The sequence below is a fragment of the Lepidochelys kempii genome, chromosome 18 (genome assembly GCF_965140285.1).
Source record: "Lepidochelys kempii isolate rLepKem1 chromosome 18, rLepKem1.hap1, whole genome shotgun sequence".
Lineage (NCBI taxonomy): Eukaryota > Metazoa > Chordata > Testudines > Cheloniidae > Lepidochelys > Lepidochelys kempii.
Window position 1 is genome coordinate 24,593,554 of NC_136397.1, and position 22,711 is coordinate 24,616,264.

Below are 22,711 nucleotides of genomic sequence, written 5' to 3' on the forward strand. Positions count from 1 at the left end.
TCATGGGCCCCATGGCATTGGGAGTTGTACAGACAGAAAAGCAGAAAAATCATTGTCTCAAAGAGTTTAGGCCCAGATTTTTAAATGTCTTTAGGCATTACTCCACTCAGCATTGCATGGCCTCATTGCTTAGGAGTATGTCTACATTGCAGCTGGCAGCGAGTCTCCTAGGATGAGTAGACAGACTCTCACTAGCTTGGCTCAAGCTAGAGCACTTAAACCAGCAGTGAGGATGTGGCTCAATCTGTCAAGCCCACCGGACCCCGTGGGTCTGAGTTTGGGTGGCTAGTTTGAGTCTCTAGTGGAGCTGAAACATCTACACTGTTACTTTTAGTGCGCTAACTCGAGCTGAGCTAGCATGAGTGTCTCTATCTGGGCCAGGAGGCACGCTCCCATCTGCAGTGGAGACAGACCCTTTGTCTGATTTTTCAAAAGTGATTTAGGCTCCTAAATCCCATTGACTTTTACCTGGAAGAGCAGATGGGGGTGTTCACCCACAATGGAGCAAGCTGGTCATAGGTCAAAGAAGGACCTTCTCAATAACACTCAACCTTCATAGTATAATCTAATCCCTTATGTACATGTTGGTTAAGATTGTGCATCTGTTTTCTTTCTTAGATGGGCTTATTGTCTTCATTGAGTTTTAACCAGCAGGCAGCAGGTTAGATTTTGGGGAGCTGGGATGGGAGACCCAAATGAGTTAATGCTACTTGAGCTGCCCCTTTTGTTGCAGTCGAAGTTAAATTACTGAAAACTATGGGGAACTAAAGATGGGAAGAGGGGCTGTTGAGTTCCTTCAGAGGCTAAGCATTTACCTTCATTACCTTTTAAACTGTCCTGCTGGTTCATAATTCCTGTGACTGTATCAGTAGATCCAAGGTTAGTGAGGAAGGACCTGGGCAGGGGTAAAGGGAAGAAACTTGGCACAGGTAGGGAAGCTGTTGCTGGAAAGAGTCCCCAGGGCAGGGCCAGACCTGGAGCCAGAATTAAACCTAAATAAGGATATGATGAAAAGAGGTGCAGAGAAAAGAGGAGAGGGTCAGGAAGGAGATGGATAGAAAAGAGCCACAGTTATTACACTAAGACTAAGAGTATCTAGTTCAGTTTTCTCACTAGCATCTCAGCTGAAGAGTTCGAGTCTTGAGGCCAAGAGTGGAAAGAGGGCCAGATGGCAGGGTCTGAGGACATTGCTGCAGCAAAGGACAGATACATTGGATTCAAACAGAACAAAGAAATTCTAAAACCTCTTATAGATATTTCAGCTTTTCTGCTGATCCCAGCACATGATCTGAGTGAGGTTATTAGAGTTAGTCTTACTAATCAAAGGTCTCCGTTCTGATTGTTTACTTTTAATAAAAGTTAATATATAAGGCTCACTTTATCTTCGCTGAATTATAATTACAGAAAATTGACAGCTCTGGCTGGCTTCCTTCTGAGCGTGAGCTGTGCTTGCCAAACTATAAAATACCAGGTCTAAGATTCTACCTGTGCCAGATTTTGAATGTGTTTGATGCAAAGGAATTGACCAGTGTCCCCGTCACACCACTTTGCTTATATGCAAAGAGAGGCAGAGCTGTTGTGTGATAAAATTTCTGTGGACTGGCTGAGAAGTATTTATGCAAACAATCAATTTCTTGATATTTCATGTTTTGACCAGTCATTAAAAAATGACTGTGTAACCATGGGTTAGTCAGAATAAGCCTAATTCACTTGAAGCCGTGGTCAATGTACCCATTTGCATGGCTGACACTATGCAAGAGCAAATGTATACTTTGGCATCAGGCTTACAGTAAAGCTGAGAAACAAGCAGGGAGAAATGGAAATTATGAATCAAGGGACCTGAAAGGAGAAAATTTGCCAGGGGGAAAAACACACCTAGGTTGGGAGCTTGGGCAAAACTAGCCTTCATTGGCACGTGTGTGGATTTAAAGCTCATGAAACCATGAGGCAAATTGCGCTGGAAAGAGCCAGGAAGAGTGGGAAGGAGGATTTGGAGCCAGAAATACCTGCTGCACATGTTTGTGACTGAGCACAATACTGTACAAATTCCTGATTTACTTCATTTAAATGTCCACAGTATTGGCATTCCTTTATCTGCGCAGTTTGTGTCTTAGATCCCCTGGCCTCACTTTCTTGTCGTGCATATACATCCTCCAGTGTTGGGCACCACAACACACGTGTCCCAACACAGGGTACCTACTTAGACAACAGTTCACAGCAGTTTAGGGCAGGGAGGTGAAAAACACAATGTCCGACTGAAATTGCAAGGGGGATGTAGGTTGGCAGATTCTTTATCAGGAAAGTGGCTGGGACACTAGTATTGTAAGTGTCCATCTACACTAAGAAGATGGGTGTCAGCAACAAGCTCCATTGGTCTCTCCTCAGATGGAATTAATCATTTTAGCTGCTAGACTAGATAGAGAAAAATCATTTCTAATACTGTAACATTATGGCCCATTATGTGTTTAACAGGATACTCGTAGTAAAAGTGCAGAGTCCCTTTCTTTTATTTCTTACTTTTTTTTAAACTAGTTCAACACACAAATTTATCTGAAGTCTCTCTATCAGGTGCACGGAGTAATTTTGTTAATGTGCCAATGTCTCCATGCAAGTGAAACCCTCAAGGGACCTCCCATAGCAAATTAGACCAAAACACAAATGCACAGAGAACTGAGACATCCCACCCTATACCTCCCCCCAAAAACAGGCATCCTTGTACAGACAACCCTGATATTGAAAATAATCTCAAGGAAAACACAGTCATCTTGTCCTGGAATATTTAGGGGAGATTCCCTGTTAATGATGAGGAACAGTGCTCCCGGGTTACCTCTACTATTCGTATTAAACCAGAGACATCCTTGCATATGGGAACCATTCAGTTCACGGGTGTTAGAAATCCTGATTTGCCAAGTCGTGCTTGGGATAATGCCTGTAGCTGTTTTTGCCAGCAGGAGCTGCTGTGATGAAAAGCTCAGTCACCTGCAGCCATTAATCATCTTTTCATTACAGAGAAAGGGGGAAGGAAAAATTTTAAAATCGCACTGCTCAGTTCCCTGGGAATACTAGTGAATTTAGATGGCGGAGGGGTGGAAAATGGCCACTATGACTGGGAATGCAGTTTCCTTTGTCCTATAGCTTGTCTGTGAGCCCAGGGTGCTGGTTAGTGGGCAAATTCTCAATTAGAACTCCTTATGAAGTGGAGATGGGGGGAAGTGGAGGAGGGGGACTGCAGCAGAGAACAAACTAGGGCATTGCTAACAGCAAAAGAAAAAAAAAGAAAGAAAGAAAGACAGCTGCAATGCAGAGGCCCTTCAGGGAAAAAGATTGAATAATTACACTAACCATGGCTTATCAGAGGCCTCTGCCTTCATGCACAATACTCTGAATGCAGCAAAACACCAGTTTATTTAAAGGGCCAGCAACTTTTCCCAGGGCTTAGAAGAGCAAATGCTATAATAAGGTCTAAATCCATGTGAATTCATTCTGTGGATAGAACAGGTCTGTGATTTCCTCTATATGTTCTTTTCTCTGTTTGCCCTTAATTGTACTGCTCTAAATCCTAGCCCTGCTGTCAACTACATAGACTTGGGGGGAAAAGATTTCAAGCGGAATTTAGAACTTGAAAATATTCACTTAATTTTAAACTTTGATTTGAGTTTAATTAATGCAGAGGAACATTTTGGTTTACACTACATTGTTTAACACCCTTAATGACTCCTGCTACAGATACCACTGGAGGAAGAAGGCAGGGTTAATAAAATCTCTCATATGCCAAGTAAGCTCAGCAAAGGGGAAGTCCATTTCCGACTTACTTAGTCACACAAGGATCTCAGGTGTGAGCAATTATTCCCATAATATCTCTCTTGTTGGCAGTTTTAGAATGGCTATAGGATTTCTGTCTCCTAAGCAGCTTGTATTCAGCTTGATTAAATCTAAAAAGAAAAACAGAACAGATTTAACCAGTGAGTCTGTTTCCATTGTGCAATCCTGTAGATGCTTGCAAACCTATTCCTATTTGTGACTTCAGTCACTTTTCTTAAGGAGATGGGTCTCTGGTTTTTTGGCCATGCCACAGATCAGAAAATGATGGCTCAAATTATTCTGTGATTGTCTTTTGAAGATTAATTTTCTAATGATGGGATTCATGCAGTTCTCACATGCTCTGCCCTAACATGCTATAGAGGCTGACATGAACACACAGGCCTTCAGGGAGCAGAGAATATGCAGTCTGATATTATCTATGGGGCATAGTGAGGTCCACCAGGTTGTGGAATACATATATGTGCAGAATTTTACTGGGAGTCATCCACATTCAAAGGGTTGCAAAGATTGGGACAAGGTGGCAATCCTGCCTCTGTGCCCAAAGGTTTGAACCAAACTGAGATTTAACAGAGAAGACTCTGATACTGGCTGTGCATGTGGAAGTGAAAATCCCACTGCCACTACCAGGAAAGATAAAACACAAACTTCTCCCCACTGCAGCAGCTTCTCAGGCAGAGCCACTGTTCTCTGAGGGATCTTGCTTGTGCTCCTCCTGTATAATGGTTGTCCTGTCTGAGAGCATAAAACCACCTCTGAGCCAGGAAACCTCTTTGAAAACTGCCATCAATGAAAGATATTGTTTAAGTAAAATTATTTTGTCCTCGGACATCAAGTTCTGGGGGCTAAGTGTCTCTGCTTTCTTGGGTGAGGGAAGGGCTCTCAAACCCCACACAAGGTGCACAACCTGAATTGTTTCAGAGTAGCAGCCGTGTTAGTCTGTATCCGCAAAAAGAAAAGGAGGACTTGTGGCACCTTAGAGACTAACCAATTTATTTGAGCATAAGCTTTCGTGAGCTACAGCTCACTTCATCGAATGCATCAGATGCACCTGAATTATGTAATTCTTTGGAGAACATTGTTACAGCATCTGTGCCCCCAGGCTCTCAGCACAGTGCCCGTGCTGGTCAGAGGCAGCGCCCCATCCTCCCACTACTCACACTCTCACATACATTGGGAAGAGTTTAGTCTCCCTTGATCAGTCCTTCATTGCTCTTCAAACTAATGCCCCAGCTCCCTTTCTCATCGTGGAGACCAGCAAGGCCGCAGGCATCACTCATCTAATCAAAGAAGCTGGGATCCCATCAAGATCAGGGCCTGGAAACCATGACCCCAGACACTGTGATCCAACCAAGACTCAGATCAGGGCCAGGAGCTACCATGTGCCCAAATGCTGCGATTACACCTGAGACCGAGACCAGATCATGCAGTTTGTGCGCCCAAACGCTACAATCCCCCTGAGACTAGTGCACTACAGACCTTATGCCCAAACACTGTGATCCTCCTAGGATCGAGACCAGTGCACGTACACAGCAGACTCCAATGCTGTGATCTCCCCGGAACGGAGACTTGTGCACAGGGATCTGAAGACCCAAAGAATAAACAGTGCTGTAGTAGTATGGGAAACTGAAACTGAAAGACTCTAACAGTCTTTATTAGAAAAGGAGGACTTGTGGCACCTTAGAGACCTAACCTAACCAATTTATTTGAGCATAAGCTTTCATGAGCTACAGCTCACTTCATCGGATGCATACTGTGGAAACTGCAGAAGACATTATATACACAGAGACCATGAAACAATACCTCCTCCCACCCCACGCTCCTGCTGGTAATAGCTTATCTAAAGTGATCACTCTCTTTACAATGTGTATGATAATCAAGGTGGGCCATTTCCAGCACAAATCCAGGTTTTCTCACCCCACCCCTTTCCAAAAACCACACACACAAACTCACTCTCCTGCTGGTAACAGCCCATCCAAAGTGACCACTCTCCCCACAATGTGCACGATAATCAAGGTGGGCCATTTCCAGCACAAATCCAGGTCTTCTCACCCCCCCTCCCCACAAACTCACTCTCCTGCTGGTAATAGCTCATCCAAACTGACCACTCTCCTTACAATGTGTATGATAATCAAGGTGGGCCATTTACAGCATAAATCCAAGTTTAACCAGAACGTCTGGGGGCGGGGGGGGGGGGTAGGAAAAAACAAGGGGAAATAGGCTACCTTGCATAATGACTTAGCCACTCCCAGTCTCTATTTAAGCCTAAATTAATAGTATCCAATTTGCAAATGAATTCTAATTCAGCAGTTTCTCGCTGGAGTCTGGATTTGAAGTTTTTTTGTTGTAAGATAGCGACCTTCATGTCTGTAATTGCGTGACCAGAGAGATTGAAGTGTTCTCCGACTGGTTTATGAATGTTATAATTCTTGACATCTGATTTGTGTCCATTTATTCTTTTACGTAGAGACTGTCCAGTTTGACCAATGTACATGGCAGAGGGGCATTGCTGGCACATGATGGCATATATCACATTGGTGGATGTGCAGGTGAACGAGCCTCTGATAGTGTGGCTGATGTGATTAGGCCCTGTGATGATGTCCCCTGAATAGATATGTGGGCACAGTTGGCAACGGGCTTTGTTGCAAGGATAGGTTCCTGGGTTAGTGGTTCTGTTGTGTGGTATGTGGTTGCTGGTGAGTATTTGCTTCAGGTTGGAGGGCTGTCTGTAGGCAAGGACTGGCCTGTCTCCCAAGATCTGTGAGAGTGTTGGGTCATCCTTCAGGATAGGTTGTAGATCCTTAATAATGCGTTGGAGGGGTTTTAGTTGGGGGCTGAAGGTGACGGCTAGTGGCATTCTGTTATTTTCTTTGTTAGGCCTGTCCTGTAGTAGGTGACTTCTGGGAACTCTTCTGGCTCTATCAATCTGTTTCTTCACTTCCGCAGGTGGGTATTGTAGTTGTAAGAATGCTTGATAGAGATCTTGTAGGTGTTTGTCTCTGTCTGAGGGGTTGGAGCAAATGCGGTTGTATCGCAGAGCTTGGCTGTAGACGATGGATCGTGTGGTGTGGTCAGGGTGAAAGCTGGAGGCATGTAGGTAGGAATAGCGGTCAGTAGGTTTCCGGTATAGGGTGGTGTTTATGTGACCATTGTTTATTAGCACTGTAGTGTCCAGGAAGTGGATCTCTTTTGTGGACTGGACCAGGCTGAGGTTGATGGTGGGATGGAAATTGCCTACTGACCGCTATTCCTACCTACATGTCTCTAAGGTGCCACAAGTACTCTTTTTCTTTTTGCGAATACAGACTAACACGGCTGTTACTCTGAAACCAGTCTTTATTAGAGCCAGCTACGCTTGTTATTCAGACCCCTCTCCTGTAAAAAGGACTTGCATAAACAGTGTTGCATTGTCCATCTCACTGACATATGATTAGTGAGAATGCTCTAGGGATAGTTCAGTAATGCCTGGGTCTGGACAGTGTCCCACCACAACTATTTACTCTGCTTGGTCCCTTATTGCACTGTCAGGGACTTGCACGTGAATCCTGCTGAACGCAAAGCTGCCAGTGCCAGATGAAGCTTTCTTTAACTACTCAGACGATATATCATTAAGGAAAACTCCACTCAGGTTGATGACTTGTCACTGGTGGATGCTGCATTCAAGGCAGATGACAATACAATTAATTCTGAATCTGCCAATGATTGGTTTTGCTAGTGGGGTCTCGAAGCAGTGGAAGGGAGTGCAGCTTCACTACATAAGCTTTCCTCCACAAGGAAATCTCCATGCCCATTAGGATAATGGAATATAAGGTTTAGCAAAAGATCATGTCACATCTTGGATTGTAGTTGTGTGTTCCAGGAGACAGCATCTGGCTCAGTTTCTGCATGTTAGGATGTTGGAGAGATGTGAATTTTGCAGAGAGTGTATACTATGTGTGTTGTGCCATATCATCTCAACAGCCAGGATGTGTTTACAAACATTTAATATCACCCGGGAAGTTAATTAGAAGGAAACAGTCAATGGAATTTGATGTAACCATGGCAGAACCACCTTCCCTTTGCTACTTCTTCTCATGGCAGTTAGGAGACTGGCACTTGTGAAGTCTGGTGGCTGAACTGAATATGACATCTACCTGCTTTTTGAAGAGAACCTCTGCCACCATGCACTTGCAAACTCTGCACTATGGTTCCTAGGTCACTTATCTTTGCCCTGAAAGTTCTTTTTACTGATCCACTATTAGATGGACTGGACTGTTTTTCTCCAGCCATTTTGAAATAGCAGACCCCAGCTACATTCTGCAGCCCTCTCTTGCAAGTTGGCCTGCTCATGTCTTTCTGATACAAGCAAAGAGCTCATCTGGTCCAGTGTAGGGAACAATGGAGGAAGGGGTCTCAGCTGTGTTTCCAGTTGTCCCTTTATCCCTTATGAGCCGTGTTTCTACTCTCTGTAATGTGCACTTGCTTTTTATGGACTGTTTCCAAGAATGCCTTATTTTCCCCTCTTCAGCTTGTTTTACTGTGTGTAAATAATCAGAGAGTATTTTACGGAAAGTCATCAGTGTGCTTGCTGTGATGAGTTCCACGGGGTGCCGCTGAGCCTCTGTCTTACCAACCTGGGCTCCCTCTCACACTGTGATCATGTGACAAGCTGCAACTCCCCTCCAGGTCCTGCACTCACACAAACATTCACAGGCAGGGACACACTCAGCTGAGTTACATGAATACTTTTGCCAGCCACTCATGAACCAATAATAGAAAGGTCCCAGCCAATTCCCCACAGCTCCCCAGCCTAGGACCCCAGAGTTGAACTGTCTTGCCCTGGTCAGAAGCCTGACCACTGTAAGTTTATGACCCAGTCCGCCCTTCCCTCAATGTGGAGAGGACAATGAACCAGCCCCTGTTCCTGAGCAGATTTCCCGTTACACTTCATACAACACAGTTTTAGGTAAAAATATATATATAAAAAACAGATTTATTAACTATAGAAAGATAGATTTTAAGGGATTATAAATATTAGTATACAGATCAAAGTTGGTTACCTATAAATAAAATAAAATTTTCAATCTGAGTTCTATTAAATAAACAGGATTTGAATCAAGCAGTATCTCATCCTGATAGTACAAGCAGTTTACAGATCCTCCATACACAGGTTGGAATTCCTTTCCAGGATGGGACAACCCTCCCCCATTCAAAGTCTTTATCCTCCAGACATGCTTCCAAGTGTTGAGTTGGGGGAGGGGGGTTGGAGTGAAGCCAAGTGATGATGTCACTTCCCCCTTTTATAGCTTCTTCCAGCTTGCTGGAAGGATCCTTTGCTGTGATGTGAGTCCAACAGCCTCCATTGTGTACATCCTATCTCCGAGAGGTTTCCGTTGTATAGTTCCTGGGGTAATCCTTGTGAATGTGTGTATTCCCCTTAATGGGCCATCTACACCAGTAGTTTTCAAACTTTTTTCCTCGTGACCCAGTTGAAGAAAATTGTTGATGCCACTGACCCAACATAATTATATCTTTTGACTAGAGTTTTCATAAAATCATAATATTGCAATACATTCTAGTTTAACCCACTTTACATAACTAACCAGCCACTAGCCTTTGTAAGCCTATGGTAAGGAGTGTGGGAGGTGGCCCAGGGCAGAGGGTGTGGTGCAGGGGTGAGGGCTCTAAGGTGGAGCTGGGGATGAGGGGTTCAGGCGGGAACTCAGGACTGGCGCAGAGGGTTGGGATGCGGGGTGAGGGCTGCAGGTGGGGCCAGGGATGAAGGGTTCAGGATGCAGGAGAGGGCTCAGGGCTGGGGAAGAGGGTTGGGATGCAGTGGGGGTGAGGGCTCTGGCTGGGGGTGCAGGCTCTGAGGTGGAGCCAGGGCTGAGGAGTTTGGGGTGCAGTCAGGCTGCCCCAGGGCTGGGGCTAGAGGACTCCCCCCCAGCCCTCTCCCCACTGGCAGCCGCGAGCTCCAGGGATAAGGGAGAGTCCCGCAACAGCCCTGCAAGCCCCAACTTGCTCCCCTCCCCGGTTCCTGCCCACTCCCTACCTCTCTCTCCTCTCCAGGTCCCTGCTGCACGGCCCTTTAGAGCTGCTGCGCAGCAATGATTGTTATAATTTGAATCAGCAAGTCGACCCAGTGCCTGACATTCCACAACCCAGTACTTTGAAAAACACTGATCTACACTGTCTGGCGTCTTCATTGTTGTACCTGAAAGGCTGCTTGTGGGTGTTCCCAACCTCACATCATGTTTCAATAACACATACCTAGCCAAACTTCATAACTTCACAAACAATGACAGCACATATAACTTAACAGGATATTAATGTTCAACAGATTAAGATTTTTAAAATGATACCTCACAAGGCATACTTCGCACAAAACACATCATAATTATATCACCCTGGTAGATGTGAGGGGTGCCAGGGTGTTGCTTTAGGGTACAGAGTGTCACACTTGCAAACACAGAAAGTCATGATCTCTGACCCATGAAACTTACAAAAACAATCAGAAGGACTGTCTAAGTCAGATGCGTCACATAAGGGACATGATGCCGGGTTTTCTTTTAAATCAACTTTTGGTGCATTAATATTGAAAGGTTTTATAGATTAAGCGTGTGTTTTTATTAAAAAAGTGAATGACTCAATTTAAAGAACCCACAAGATTTGTGGAAGGTTGTGGAATTTCCATCATTGGGGATTTTTAAGAGCAGGTTGGACAAACACTTGTCAGGGATGGTTTAGATAAAACTTAGTCCTGCCATGAGTGCAGGGGACTGGACTAGATGACCTCTTGAGGTCCCTTCCAGTTTTATGATTCTATAATTCTAAGATACTAAAGTGCTATAGATAAAGAAACAGATACGTTAAACTCTTCCCAATAGATGGCCTAGAACAAACCGTAGGCAGAGGCAAGACGGTAGCATACCTGACGAGAAGAGGTAAGGAACTATTTATTTCTTTTGAGGTGATCTATTTTGCTCATAACCGTGTAACTGAAGATGAGAGAACTGACACTCTTTGAGGCAAAAGCCACCGTTGTCCTGCACAATGTCCTTGTCCATGTGTTGACATGTGGAATTTGTTCCAGTGTTGCAGGATTTTGATTCGATGATTAAAACAGCTGCTTTCTGCACTTGACCGAGCCCATTCCTAGGACAGCAGTCCCCGAACTTTTGAGGATCACACCCCCTTTACCCCATCTGTGCTCCCCGAGCCAGGAGCGGGGCCATGGCTCGGGGGATGTGGACGAGGTAAAGGGGCTACAGCTGGGGGTGGGAGTGGAGACAATTTTTCTTTGTTTGTATCACTCCTGGCTTCCTCCTGAGATAGCTATACATCAAGACTGCGACATGCGTTTGGTTGTTAAGACACTGATGTTCCATTACAAAGGCCTTCTTCAGACATGCTGGGGAGGGAGGGTTTAGCCTCCAGCTTTGCTATACAGGCTCCCCTCAGTCTGACACCCTGGCAGCGCCGACGCTTTGCTTTCCCTCTGTGATAGGAGAGTCGACATTTCCCAGACACCTTTATAGTGGTTATATTTTGCCTATGTCTGAAGTTAGCAATGGCCCTTGGGAAATACTGAAATGCCTCAGTTTGTCTGCGTAGTGTCACTAAGCTGTCTACTACAGCAGGACTGTGGCGTTGGCAAAGAACAGAATTACAAACCCCTTGCTTACAGGCAGCTCAGCAGGCCATCAGTTCCCCCAAAGAAGGGGCTAGTCCTAGAACACAGGTAAAACAAGGGATGTCACTCGCAACACATGGGGAAAAGGAAAGGGCCAATTTCCTCCCAGCTGGCATCTTGTATTCTTCCCTGCCCCTATGTGGGGGAGTGTGGCAGGGCCCCCTTTGCTTCTGGTAGTCTCACAAAGTCTCTCGAGACCCTGGGTTTTGTAACCAGTGGTGCACTTTATTCTTTGGCTTCTGCCCACCACTGTTTCACCACATACTAATAACCCTTTACCGTCTGCAGGTAGGAGAGGAGAGCTACCTCCATTCTTCTCTTCCCTGCCTTTTCTCTTGCTCTCCCCTGGCCTCCTTCCCCTGAGGCTTTTATGCAGCTGCTGCCTCCACCTCTCCAACTAGGGCCAGGTTAACTTCAGCCTGCTCTAATTTGTTCCCCTAACAAGGAGCTGGTGTGACAGAGGGCTGAATCTGTAACCCTTTGCCCAGCACTCTGTCACACCCTAGGTAACCAATCCCTGTGCCTGTTACAGGCAATATAAACTATCGAATGAAGGGTCCCCTTGTAAGGGGAGTTTGCCAACTGGCTGTCTGAGATACAGAGGGGTGGAAACAAGACGGAAGGTGCATGTGGTGGAAAACAAAGAGACTGTGTATTTGTGCCTGAGAGACTATGAAAGCGTGCTAGGTAGCACTGCTCATAGGGTAGCTGAAGCAGTACCCTGTGGCAGCAACTCTGACATTTCTTAGCCAAACTGATGTGGCATTACATAGCTTGATACAGTGATTTGTGTAATGTATGAATGTTCACCTCAGTATTCTTTTGGGATGCCTGTTTATCAGAAACTGCTTCTCTTAGTAATATGTTTGCACTCTTGGAATTCAGATGGCATTGCCTTGTGGAGCATGTATATATAGCATTGAGCGGTTTCTCTGAAAGCATGAATATACACTTAGCATATAATCCCATACTGGCCCCTGGGGATGGTTATGGGACCCTACAAAGTGTTGTTTTGGGACTCTGGAATAATGGTAACCTCTGAGTTTGCTGTTTGGACTCTTAACTGATTACAGATATTCTAGATTCAGAATTCCTGCTCCTTTTACACAGTGAAGTAACCCTGCTCCCTTGTTGCCCAGCAAACGTTGGTTTGACACACAAACCTCCTATCTGCCTCACACCTTTGACATGAGCAGTTGCTTTTGTGCTGTCAGAGTCCACGCTCCTCTCTTCATGCGGATGGATGCAAATTTCACTTGATACTTCTAAACCTTAAATTCTGTAATTAAAGATTTCTATATTGATTCATCTTATGCACTTGCTGAAAATTTGACTTCTGCACAGCAGGGATGCTCCTTATAGGAATGTCTAGAGTCTGTGTAAATATTGCTTTTTGTTACGGAGCTACCATTAGCACACGAGATGCATCTAAACTATTAAGTTTAAAACAGCAACTTTTTGTATTCACACCGTTCTTGGTGTTTCCATTGTATGTCAGGTCAGTCGGTGTGGACGCTCGGTGTTTATTTTTCTGCTAAGAACTGTATTGTCTCTTTCATTCTTGTTTTGTTTGTGATCTTTTGGGGGCACACAGCATGATAAGGGTTTTTTGAGTACCTGTATATTTAATGTTGCTTTCTCTGAGTTTTCTGAGTTGACTTTTTTTTCTATTTTTCTAAGCAAAGGCTATGTGGCAGAGTTGCAGTATGGAGTAGTTTATTTTATATCCTGGATTTTGTCTTGTCAGTTTGTTTTGCTTCATATTCAGACAGAACTTCCTCTGGAAAATCTGTGTTTATTCTATGATTGATGATTAAAATATGCCACACTGTTTAGAAAGGAATCTTTGCTGGAGCTGATCACATTTGTCTTGTCCTTATTAGCAATTCCTTTTTGGATTTACTAATGTGCTCCACATCACATTCCTTGAAATAGATACCTAACATCGATGAGCTCTGTAGCACAAGCACAGTCCTGCTTCCACTGAAGTCAGTGGGAGTAATGCATTGATATCACTGGGAGCAGGATGAGATTCTGAATGCCTAAGGAGATAGACATGGTACAATAATCAAATGTAAGTTTGTACTGCTATGCCTGTTACTGTAACTGTGTTTGGAGAGTATGAAGGTGAACAGGAGTAATTGTAAAGTGTGGTTATTTTTAAAGCACCACAGAGATTGTCATCCCCTCCTTGTGAATCATTCTCATTCACTCAAGCATGTCATGTAAGTGCAAAGAAATTGTATGATAAGAATTACCAACAGATACTTTCTCCAGAGATCCAGTGAATGCCAGGCAGTCTGCACATGGGAGGCGAAAGCAGACAGGACTAGGGAAACCGAGTAAGAAGTTGGATTTTGTGTGTTCGCTTCAAAAGCAAAAATATGTCAGAAACAGTTTTACTTTTAAGGTTTTATGTGGAGAGTGCGAGACTTTCTGCTGACAGTAATACAATATGTGACACCAAAAAATTCTTTTTCTGAGAGGGCTCAATTGTTTGTGGGAGGGATATTGTCCAACGAGTCTAAATACACTAAGGACACTTTCTGAAAACATCCCACTAGTATTAGCTACTAAAGGATTTTTTTAGAAAATGTCCTTAGTGTAGACAGGGTCTGGAGAGGCGGGGCAGCAAGCACCCGAAGTACTTTCCTGGTTGATCCCCTTAGTCTTACTAAACTTAACACTAAGATGTTTGAAAAAAAAATCTTCTGCGTTTTTAAGCTATAAACAACTGTTTCCTTATTACCTGTTTGTAAACAAAACCTGCCAGTTTACTTTTTTGAAACAACTTTCTCCTTAGCCCAATGTCTGGCTAAATCGGGTGATTTTTCTCTGTTTAGTAATGGTGTCTAATAGTAATAATCCCAGAAGCACAGGAAGCTGTCTCTGACTAGAACTGGGAGCTGGGGCAACCTGCAGTCACAGGGGGTGAATCATCCTTTTCATAGGCAACATTTGAGGGGCCTGATGACTCACCTCTACAGAAGATGTAAAGAGAGACAGTCACTCACAGCTCTGTGGGGCACAGAAATAAAATCATGAACATTTTTAGAAAATGTTCATTCAACATGACATACTTGCCCTTCCTTTGCTTCTCCAAAATCACATTTAATAAGATAAAATAAACCAATTGTTGTTATTAATCCCAATACTACCTTACACATAGATAGGCTTCCCAGCCGTAGAACTCAACAAACAGCATCACTGCTCAGAAGGCTGAATATCAGATCAAATGAAATCACTTGAAATCATTGTTTTTATTCACCTTTCTGAGTAGTTTATGCTCCTCTCCAGTTCTGTTGGTGATGGCTGTTCAATAGAGCAGATCTGAGGCTGGCTGTGCAGAAATGGGAGAGGGTGGGAATTTGATGGAAAGAACAAGGCTCTGCTATGCCCTCCTTTTATCGGAATGATGGGGAAGCTCCTCTCTCTTGAGTGTGTGGGGCTGAGGGTTTCAGATGTTGTGGAGGAGGGCATGCTAAGGATGAGTTTGGCATTGTCTCCCTTGAAGCAGCAGGAGAAAATAATGCTGGCTCTGCTGGCATTATTTGAGGCGTTATCTACACACACACAAAAACTGGAGTTGTAATTCACTCCACAACCGATAGCAACAGTGAAAGCTGTACTGTAGACAAGATGCAGGTGGTCAGATGAAATGATGGTGCAAACACTTACATCCTGTTTATGCTAGTAGTGTTACTACCACTTACGGTGAACTGTGTGTCCAAATTTTTCTAGTGGAGATACAGTCTCACAGATTCCTCCTCCATGTGGATTTGGAGCAGCAGCCACTGGGGAGGGGTCTGTGCTGCATGGACCATTTTAGAGACTGTAAACAAAACTCTCAGGCCTCTCTAGGTGCCCTGGGATTCACAGATTTCTCGAGTTCTAAGACATCTCTAGGTTTGGAAGGGCCTCTGCCCACTCTACAGGGAAGCAAACTGTGCTTCCCACCCTGCCTGGCTGAGTAGGAGGGAACATGCTGAGTTGAAATCCACTAATTTTCCTGGCCTGACATGGGGGATGGTGTGGGGCATATGTGCTCTCTTTCATTTAGAGTCATAAAGTCTTAGAGTTTAAGGCCAGAAGGGACCACTAGATCAGTCTGACCTCCTGTGTATCCCAGGTCACCACCACCACCCAGCACTCACATGTGCAGTACTACTTCTCTTCTTCCCTATTTACTCCTCTTTCCCTCATTTTTAAATTATTCTTCCTGGTATTTTAAATGAAGAGGCAGGCCTATTCACAGATATCCAGAAATCCATTCATACACACTTCACATAGTGGATGATTAACTGCTAACGTGTAAAATTGTTAACCAAGTTGAATTAACACGATCATACCTGACATGAAATACTGCAGCAAAATGTATCAGAGGGGTAGCTGTGTTAGTCTGTATTGTGACAGGGTCGGGCCAGATGGCTACAGGAGAGCAATAGAAGGCAGATAGATTAGCCCCAGGCTAAGTAGGTCCCTTTTCCCTGGGTAAGGTAACAGGGAAGGTTCCAGAACAATCAGGAACCTTCTGGAGACAATTAAGACAGGCTGATTAGAACACCTGCAGCCAATCAAGAAGCTGCTGGCAATTAAGGCAGGCTAATCAGGGCACCTGGGTTTTAAAAAGGAGTTGCAGCATGTCCAAATGCCGAGGAGCCTATGCAGTGTAACCTGGGGAACTGGGCAGACCCATGCTCCCTAATCCACCTTTTGGGGGTCTCACTAACCCCACATATGTACACCAGACCAGTGAAGCTAAATGGGGTAGAGACCACAGCACTGGTTGATTCGGGGAGTGCTATCATGCTTGTCTCGGGGAAGCTCGTGAAGCGTACTCAGCTGCTGTGGGCTAAGCATACTGGGATAACATGAGTCCATGGGACAGTTGGTTATTACCCCACCATCACAGTAAAAATTGAGATTCAGGGGAACACTACTGAGGTAGCAGCTGGTGTAGTCCCTAAACTCCCATACCCGGTGCTCATAGGGAGGGACTTCCCAGGGTTTGGAGACTTACTCCCGGTAGGGGAATTGGAGGAAGGGGGAAGCCCTGAAAGTAGTGAGGCATCCACAGTAGACTGTCAACCTCCAACCTTCTCTGAAATATCCCCAGATTTTGTTCTCCACTCCCAGATAGCATAGAAAGACGAAAAGGGAAAGAAGGGCAGCTAAGGCCTTGGGAACCCGAATACTGACCCAAAGCCAGAGGGTCGCTCTCGTAGGTAGGTGGACCCGAGCAGCTGAAAAGGAGGCCACCCAGGAGGGAGAAGCACCCGAGTCTGACCCACACCCTAACGCCTCTGAACCAGTAGAGGCAACAGAGACTGGCCCCCTAGATCTCAGGCAGATTAGCCCCGGGAGAGGAAATTTTGGACGGGACCAGGCTGAAGACCCAAGGTACGACAACATTAGGAAGGAGGTGACTGAAATAGATGGGGTCATCGTGGAAGGGAAAACCCAGGGACCAGGACCCTACTTAATAATGAAGAAGAATCTCTTATACCGGGTTGCACCAGTACAGGGGCAGAAGGTACAGCAGATCCTAGTACTTCAAAAACACCAGAATGCTGTATTAAATCTGGCCCATAGTCATCTTTTTGGGGGGCATTTGGGGGTAGAGAAGACCCTGGCACGGGTCCTGCAACGATTCTTCTGGCCCGGGGTACCTGAAGAAGTGTGGAGGTACTGTGCGTCCTGCCCGGAGTGTCAGCTGCACAGTCCCCATCCCCACTTTAGTACCCTTTCCCATCACAGAGGTCCCCTTCGAGTGAATAGCCATGACCTAGTGGGACCCCCCCGGAGAAGACAGCCTGGGGCCACCAATATATACTTGTTCTGGATTATGCTACATGCTACCCAGAAGCTGTCCCCCTGCGGAACACGGCCTCTAAAACGATAGCTAAAGAGTTGGTGGGGATCTTTGCCCAAGTGGGGCTACCAAAGGAGATATTAACAGACCAAGGTACCCCATTTATGTTGAAGCTAATGAAGGACCTCTGTACGCTGCTCCATATACATACTCTGAGAACTTCAGTCTATCATCCACAGAGCAATGGGCTGGTAGAAAGGTTTAACCGAACCCTCAAGGCAATGATAAGGAAAGTGGTAAATTGGGACGGGAAGGATTGGGACACCCTACTACCCTACCATATGTTTGCAATCCGGGCGGTACCTCAGGCCTCAACTGGGTTTTCCCCCTTTGAATTATTATATGGACGCCACCCCCGTGGCATACTAGATATTGCAAAAGAATTCTGGGAAGAGGAACCCAATGAGGGGAGAAATATAATTGACCATGTGTTGCAGATGCGAGAACGGATAGCCCGGGTCATCCCTATTGTACGGGAACATTTGGAAAAGGCGCAGGAGGCCCTGCGAACCCATTACAATCACCTGGCAAAAGTCCGACAGTTCCAACCAAGGGACCGGGTGATGGTGTTGGTACCCACGGCAGAAAGGAAGCTTTTGGCCCAATGGCAGGGGCCCTATGAGGTGGTTGAACCCGTGGGGGAAGTAACCTACAAGGTGCGACAGCCAGGACGCCAGAAACAAGAACAAATTTATCACATTAACCTCTTAAAGCCTTGGCACCAACGAGAGGCATGTCTAGTGGCCCAAGAGACCCCGATCCAGGGAAATAACATGCAGGAGCAGATCAGGATATCCACTGATCTGACACCAAACCAGAAGAAGGAGGTAACTGAGATGATCAACAGATACCAGGATGTGTTTTCAGCCAAACCAGGCCGGACCACCGAAGCATATCACCACATTATCACAGACCCTTGGGAAAAGGTAATTTAAGGCCCTATCGGGTCCCAGCAGCAAAAAGGGAGGCGATCAGGGCAGAGGTAAAAAGGATGTTGGAGCTGGGAGTCATCGAAGAGTCCCACAGTCAGTGGTCAAGCCCGATTGTGTTGGTGCCCAAACCCGATGGCACCACTAGGTTTTGTAATGACTTTCGCCGGCTGAATGAGAGATCCAAATTCGATGCATACCCCATATCGATGAATTAGTTGACTGGCTGGGCAATGCCCAATTTTTGACCACCCTTGATTTAACAAAGGGATACAGGCAGATTCCCCTTGCCAAAGATGCAAAAGAAAAGACGCCATTCTCTACACCAGAGGGTCAGTTTCAATATACTGTTCTTCCTTTTGGACTGCATGGGGCACCTGCCACCTTCCAGCGTCTTATGGACAAGCTCCTATGGCCCCATAACAGTTATGCAGCGGCATACCTGGATGATGTGATTATTCACACCCCCGACTGGGAAACCCACTTAGGAAAGGTGGAAGCGGTTCTGGACATGCTAAGACAGGCTGGCCTCACAGCCAACCCAGCCAAGCGTGCTATAGGGCTAGCCGAGGCTAAATACCTTGGCTACATTGTAGGAAGGGGCATGGTCAAGCCCCAACTAAACAAACTAGAGGCTATCCAAAATTGGCCCCAGCCGACTCGGAAAAAGCAAGTCCGGGCATTCCTGGGTGTGGTGGGGTACTACCAATGATTTATTCCCCATTTTGCTACCAGAACGAGTCCCCTGACAGACCTGATAAAAGACCGGGGTCCAGACATGGTGAAGTGGACAGATGCCGCAGAGAAAGCATTCGTGGATCTACAGACAGCCCTCTGCAATAACCCCATGCTTATAGCCCCAGACTTCAACAAAGAATTCATTTTACAAACAGATGCATCTGAAGTAGGATTGGGAGCTGTCCTACCGCAGATAGTCGGAGATGAAGAACACCCAATCCTCTACCTCAGCAGGGAACTCCTCCCGAGAGAGCAGAAGTATGCCGTGGTTGAAAGAGACTGCCTAGTTGTGAAATGGGCCATGGAAACACTATGTTGTTACCTTCTGGGACAACGGTTTACCCTTGTAACTGACCATGCACCCCTCCAGTGGATGCAGCGAAATAAAGAGAAGAATGCAAGTGTGACCAGATGGTTCCTGTCCCTACAACCTTTCCAATTCACCATACAACACCTGGCTGGAAGCCACCATGGCAATGCAGATGGCTTGTCAGGAGTACACTGCCTGACATCCCAAGTTGCCCAACCCCATAGTGAATATGGGGGGAATATGTGACAGGGTCGGGCCAGATGGCTACAGGAGAGTAATAGCAGGCAGATAGATTAGCCCCAGGCTAAGTAGGTCCCTTTTCCCTGGGTAAGGTAACAGGGAAGGTTCCAGAACAATCAGGAACCTTCTGGAGACAATTAAGACAGGCTGATTAGAACACCTGCAGCCAATCAAGCCAACCTGCTAGAATCAATTAAGGCAGGCTAATCAGGGCACCTGGGTTTTAAAAAGAAGCTCACTTCAGTTTGTGGTGCGTGTGTGAGGAGCTGGGAGCAGGAGGCAATAGGAGCTGAGAGTGAGAACGCGGACTGGTGGAGGACTGAGGTGTACAAGCATTATCAGACACCAGGAGGAAGGTCCTATGGTGAGGATAAAGAAGGTGTTGGGAGGAGGCCATGGGGAAGTAGCCCAGGGAGTTGTAGCTGTCGCACAGCTGTTCCAGGAGGCACTCTAGACAGCTGCATTCCACAGGGCCCTGGGCTGGAACCCAGAATAGAGGACGGGCCCGGGTTCCCCCCAAATCCTCCCAACTCCTGGTCAGACACAGGAGGAGTCGACCTGGACTGTGGGTTCAGAAGAACGGCCACGCTGAGGGCTGCTGTGAAGCTCCAAGGCAAGCAAATCTGCCAATAAGCGCAAGACCCACCAAGGTAGAGGAGGAACTTTGTCACAGTATGCACAAAAACAATGAGGAGTCCGGTCGCACCTTAAAGACTAACAGATTTATTTGGGCATAAGCTTTCGGACTTCTCGTTGATTTTGCTGCAGTTGTTTCAGTTTGAGTAGGAGTAGTCATGGGAGAAATTAATCTTGAGGAGAGGTGGGGATCCATTGTCTTATCTCTTTAGGATGTAAAGGCTCTTCTGTCTTGAAGTAGGCAGTCTCTTGTTTCTTGAAACTAGTTTAGCAGTGTGAGTGATTCCGCACCACAGCCCATTCATGTACGGTGACAGTGTAAATGACCTGGGTAATAACTAACAATTATTCTAACAAACAACAGATTAGGGGAATTATGAGGGCATTTCAATGTTGATTTATTTATTCAAGCAAGTAGATTCTATTCAAACAACAAATACCATTTTAGCATTGATTTATCATTGATTTTATTAAGAGTAAGTACTGTTACTAACTCTACATCTTTGTGCTTTAACTATCCTCCTACCAACATGGGTATCTGTGTCCTCAGTTCTTTCAAAGATCCATGCACATTCTGAAAGAAGCGATTTACAATAATGGTGATTTTCCCAGATGGATCTTGCAGGAAAAATAATGATTTTAATAAAGATAGAGATTAAATGGTTCTTCCTTTCTTTTACTCTACTAATAACAAATACTTGGATGACACCAGTTGCATAAGCACCACATACAAGAGGGACCCCTTTCACATCATAGTCCTTTGTCACTTGGTCCCTTATTTGTGATGTGCTAATTCAGGTGTGGGCAAACTGCGGCCCATGGGCCGGATCTGGCCCTCGAGTTCCTGCTGGGGAGCAGGATCTGGGGCTTTACCCGCTCCGGCGCTCCAGCTTCAGAGCAGGATCTGGGGCTGCTCCGCATGGCTCCCAGAAGCAGCGGCATGGCCCCCCACTCTGGCTCCTACATGTAGGGGCAGCCAGGGGGCTCTGCTCCGCACACTGCCCCTGCCCCAAGCGCGGCCCTCGCAGCTCCCATTGGCTGGGAGCTGCAGGGGCAGCGCCTGTGGATGCAGCAACATGTAGCAGACTCTCCTGGCTGGGCCTCCACATAGGAGCCAGATGGGGGACATGCCACTGCTTCCAGGAGCCGCTTGAGGTAAGTGCACCCCTGAGCCACCCCACCACCCCAGCCTTGATCCCCCTTTCACCCTCTGAACCCCTCAATCCCAGCCTGGAGCACCCTCCTGCACCCCAAACCCCTCATCCCCAGCCCCACCCCAGAGCCCTCACCCCCCTCTGCCCCCAGCCCTGATCCCCCTCCTGCCTCCTGAACCCCTCACCCCCCACCCCACCTCCCAGCCTGGAGCCCCCTCCCGCACCCTGAACTCCTCATTTCTGGCCCCACCCTGGAGCCCACACCCCCAGCCAGAGCCCCCACCCCTCCTGCACCCCAACCCCATTCATGGCCTGCCATACAATTTCCATACTCAGATGTGGTCCTCTGGTCAAAAAGTTTACCCTCCCCTGTGCTAATTCCCATAAGTTTGAGAAGCCTCCATCCTTATTTGAAATAAGTGAAACTTTTAACTTATGAGCCAGAAACCAGTTGTCCAGTTCATGAGCTCAAAGGGCCAAAGTCAGCTCTGCTGTAAGTAGGAGCAAGGATTTAACTGGAGATTGATCCTGCTTTACTTTGGGGCTAATTTGGCCAGAATTGAGTACTTGAGCTATAATGAGAAACTGTCAGAAAAAGGAAAATTCCTTCATTCCCATTTTCCTCTATGTTCCGGATGCTAGAAAAGAGAAGTAGGACTGCACAGGAAGGGAAGCCTCAAGTGGGACCATGTATTTTCATCTCCAAGTGTTTATTAAAATCATAAATTTCCTGCGAGATTGCTCAAGGATAATCACCATTGTGAGCTAACACATGGAATAACTAAATACAGATCTAGTTTAAAGCAGCTTTAAGAGCTTCAGAGAGCTGATACAAGCAGAGTTTAGTTTGCCTTTTTTCCTTTTCACTTGAAGAACTTGTCTGTCTGTCTCTCCTCTCACCCCCAGTATCTGTAATTTAGGCAGTATTAAACGTGTAGTCTGAAGTGAGTTGTCATGTGGACACTTTTAGTTAACTAAGGGCAGGTCTACACTACAGCTGGGATCGACACTCTGAGATCGATCCACCGGGGGTCGGTTTAGCCCATCTAGTGAAGACCCACCAAATCGAAGCAGATTGCTCTCCATTCGACCCCTGTACTCTACCCCTGATGAGAAGAGTAAGGTAAGTCTACGGGAGAGTTTATAGACCCCGCGGTAACTCAACCTAAGGTTGCATAGCGTAGGTCGACTTACCTCGGTAGTGTAGACATAGCCTTAGACTTTATAAAAATTACAATTAGCAAGTCTCAAACTTTCACAGTGATGGCCCACATTCCCTCCCACTCACTGTATATTACAGTGGAAAAGGAAGATTAGGAAAGTATTGTATTTTTATCTGTC

General features: G+C 46.0%; 1 protein-coding gene across 17 annotated transcripts in view; it reads left to right on the forward strand.

Annotated features, from left to right (window-relative positions):
* The window catches only part of CAMTA1 (calmodulin binding transcription activator 1), a 950,491-nt gene that overhangs the window by 847,113 nt on the left and 80,667 nt on the right, over nt 1-22,711 (forward strand). For 13 of the 17 annotated variants that reach the window (XM_073316814.2, XM_073316813.2, XM_073316817.2 and 10 more), the window contains one exon: nt 10,686-10,742. The exons of the other annotated variants lie outside the window; for them this stretch is intronic. In XM_073316814.2, coding sequence (XP_073172915.2) covers nt 10,686-10,742 — 57 coding nt within the window. The remainder of the gene's footprint in view (nt 1-10,685; nt 10,743-22,711) is intronic. 17 annotated transcript variants of the gene reach the window in all.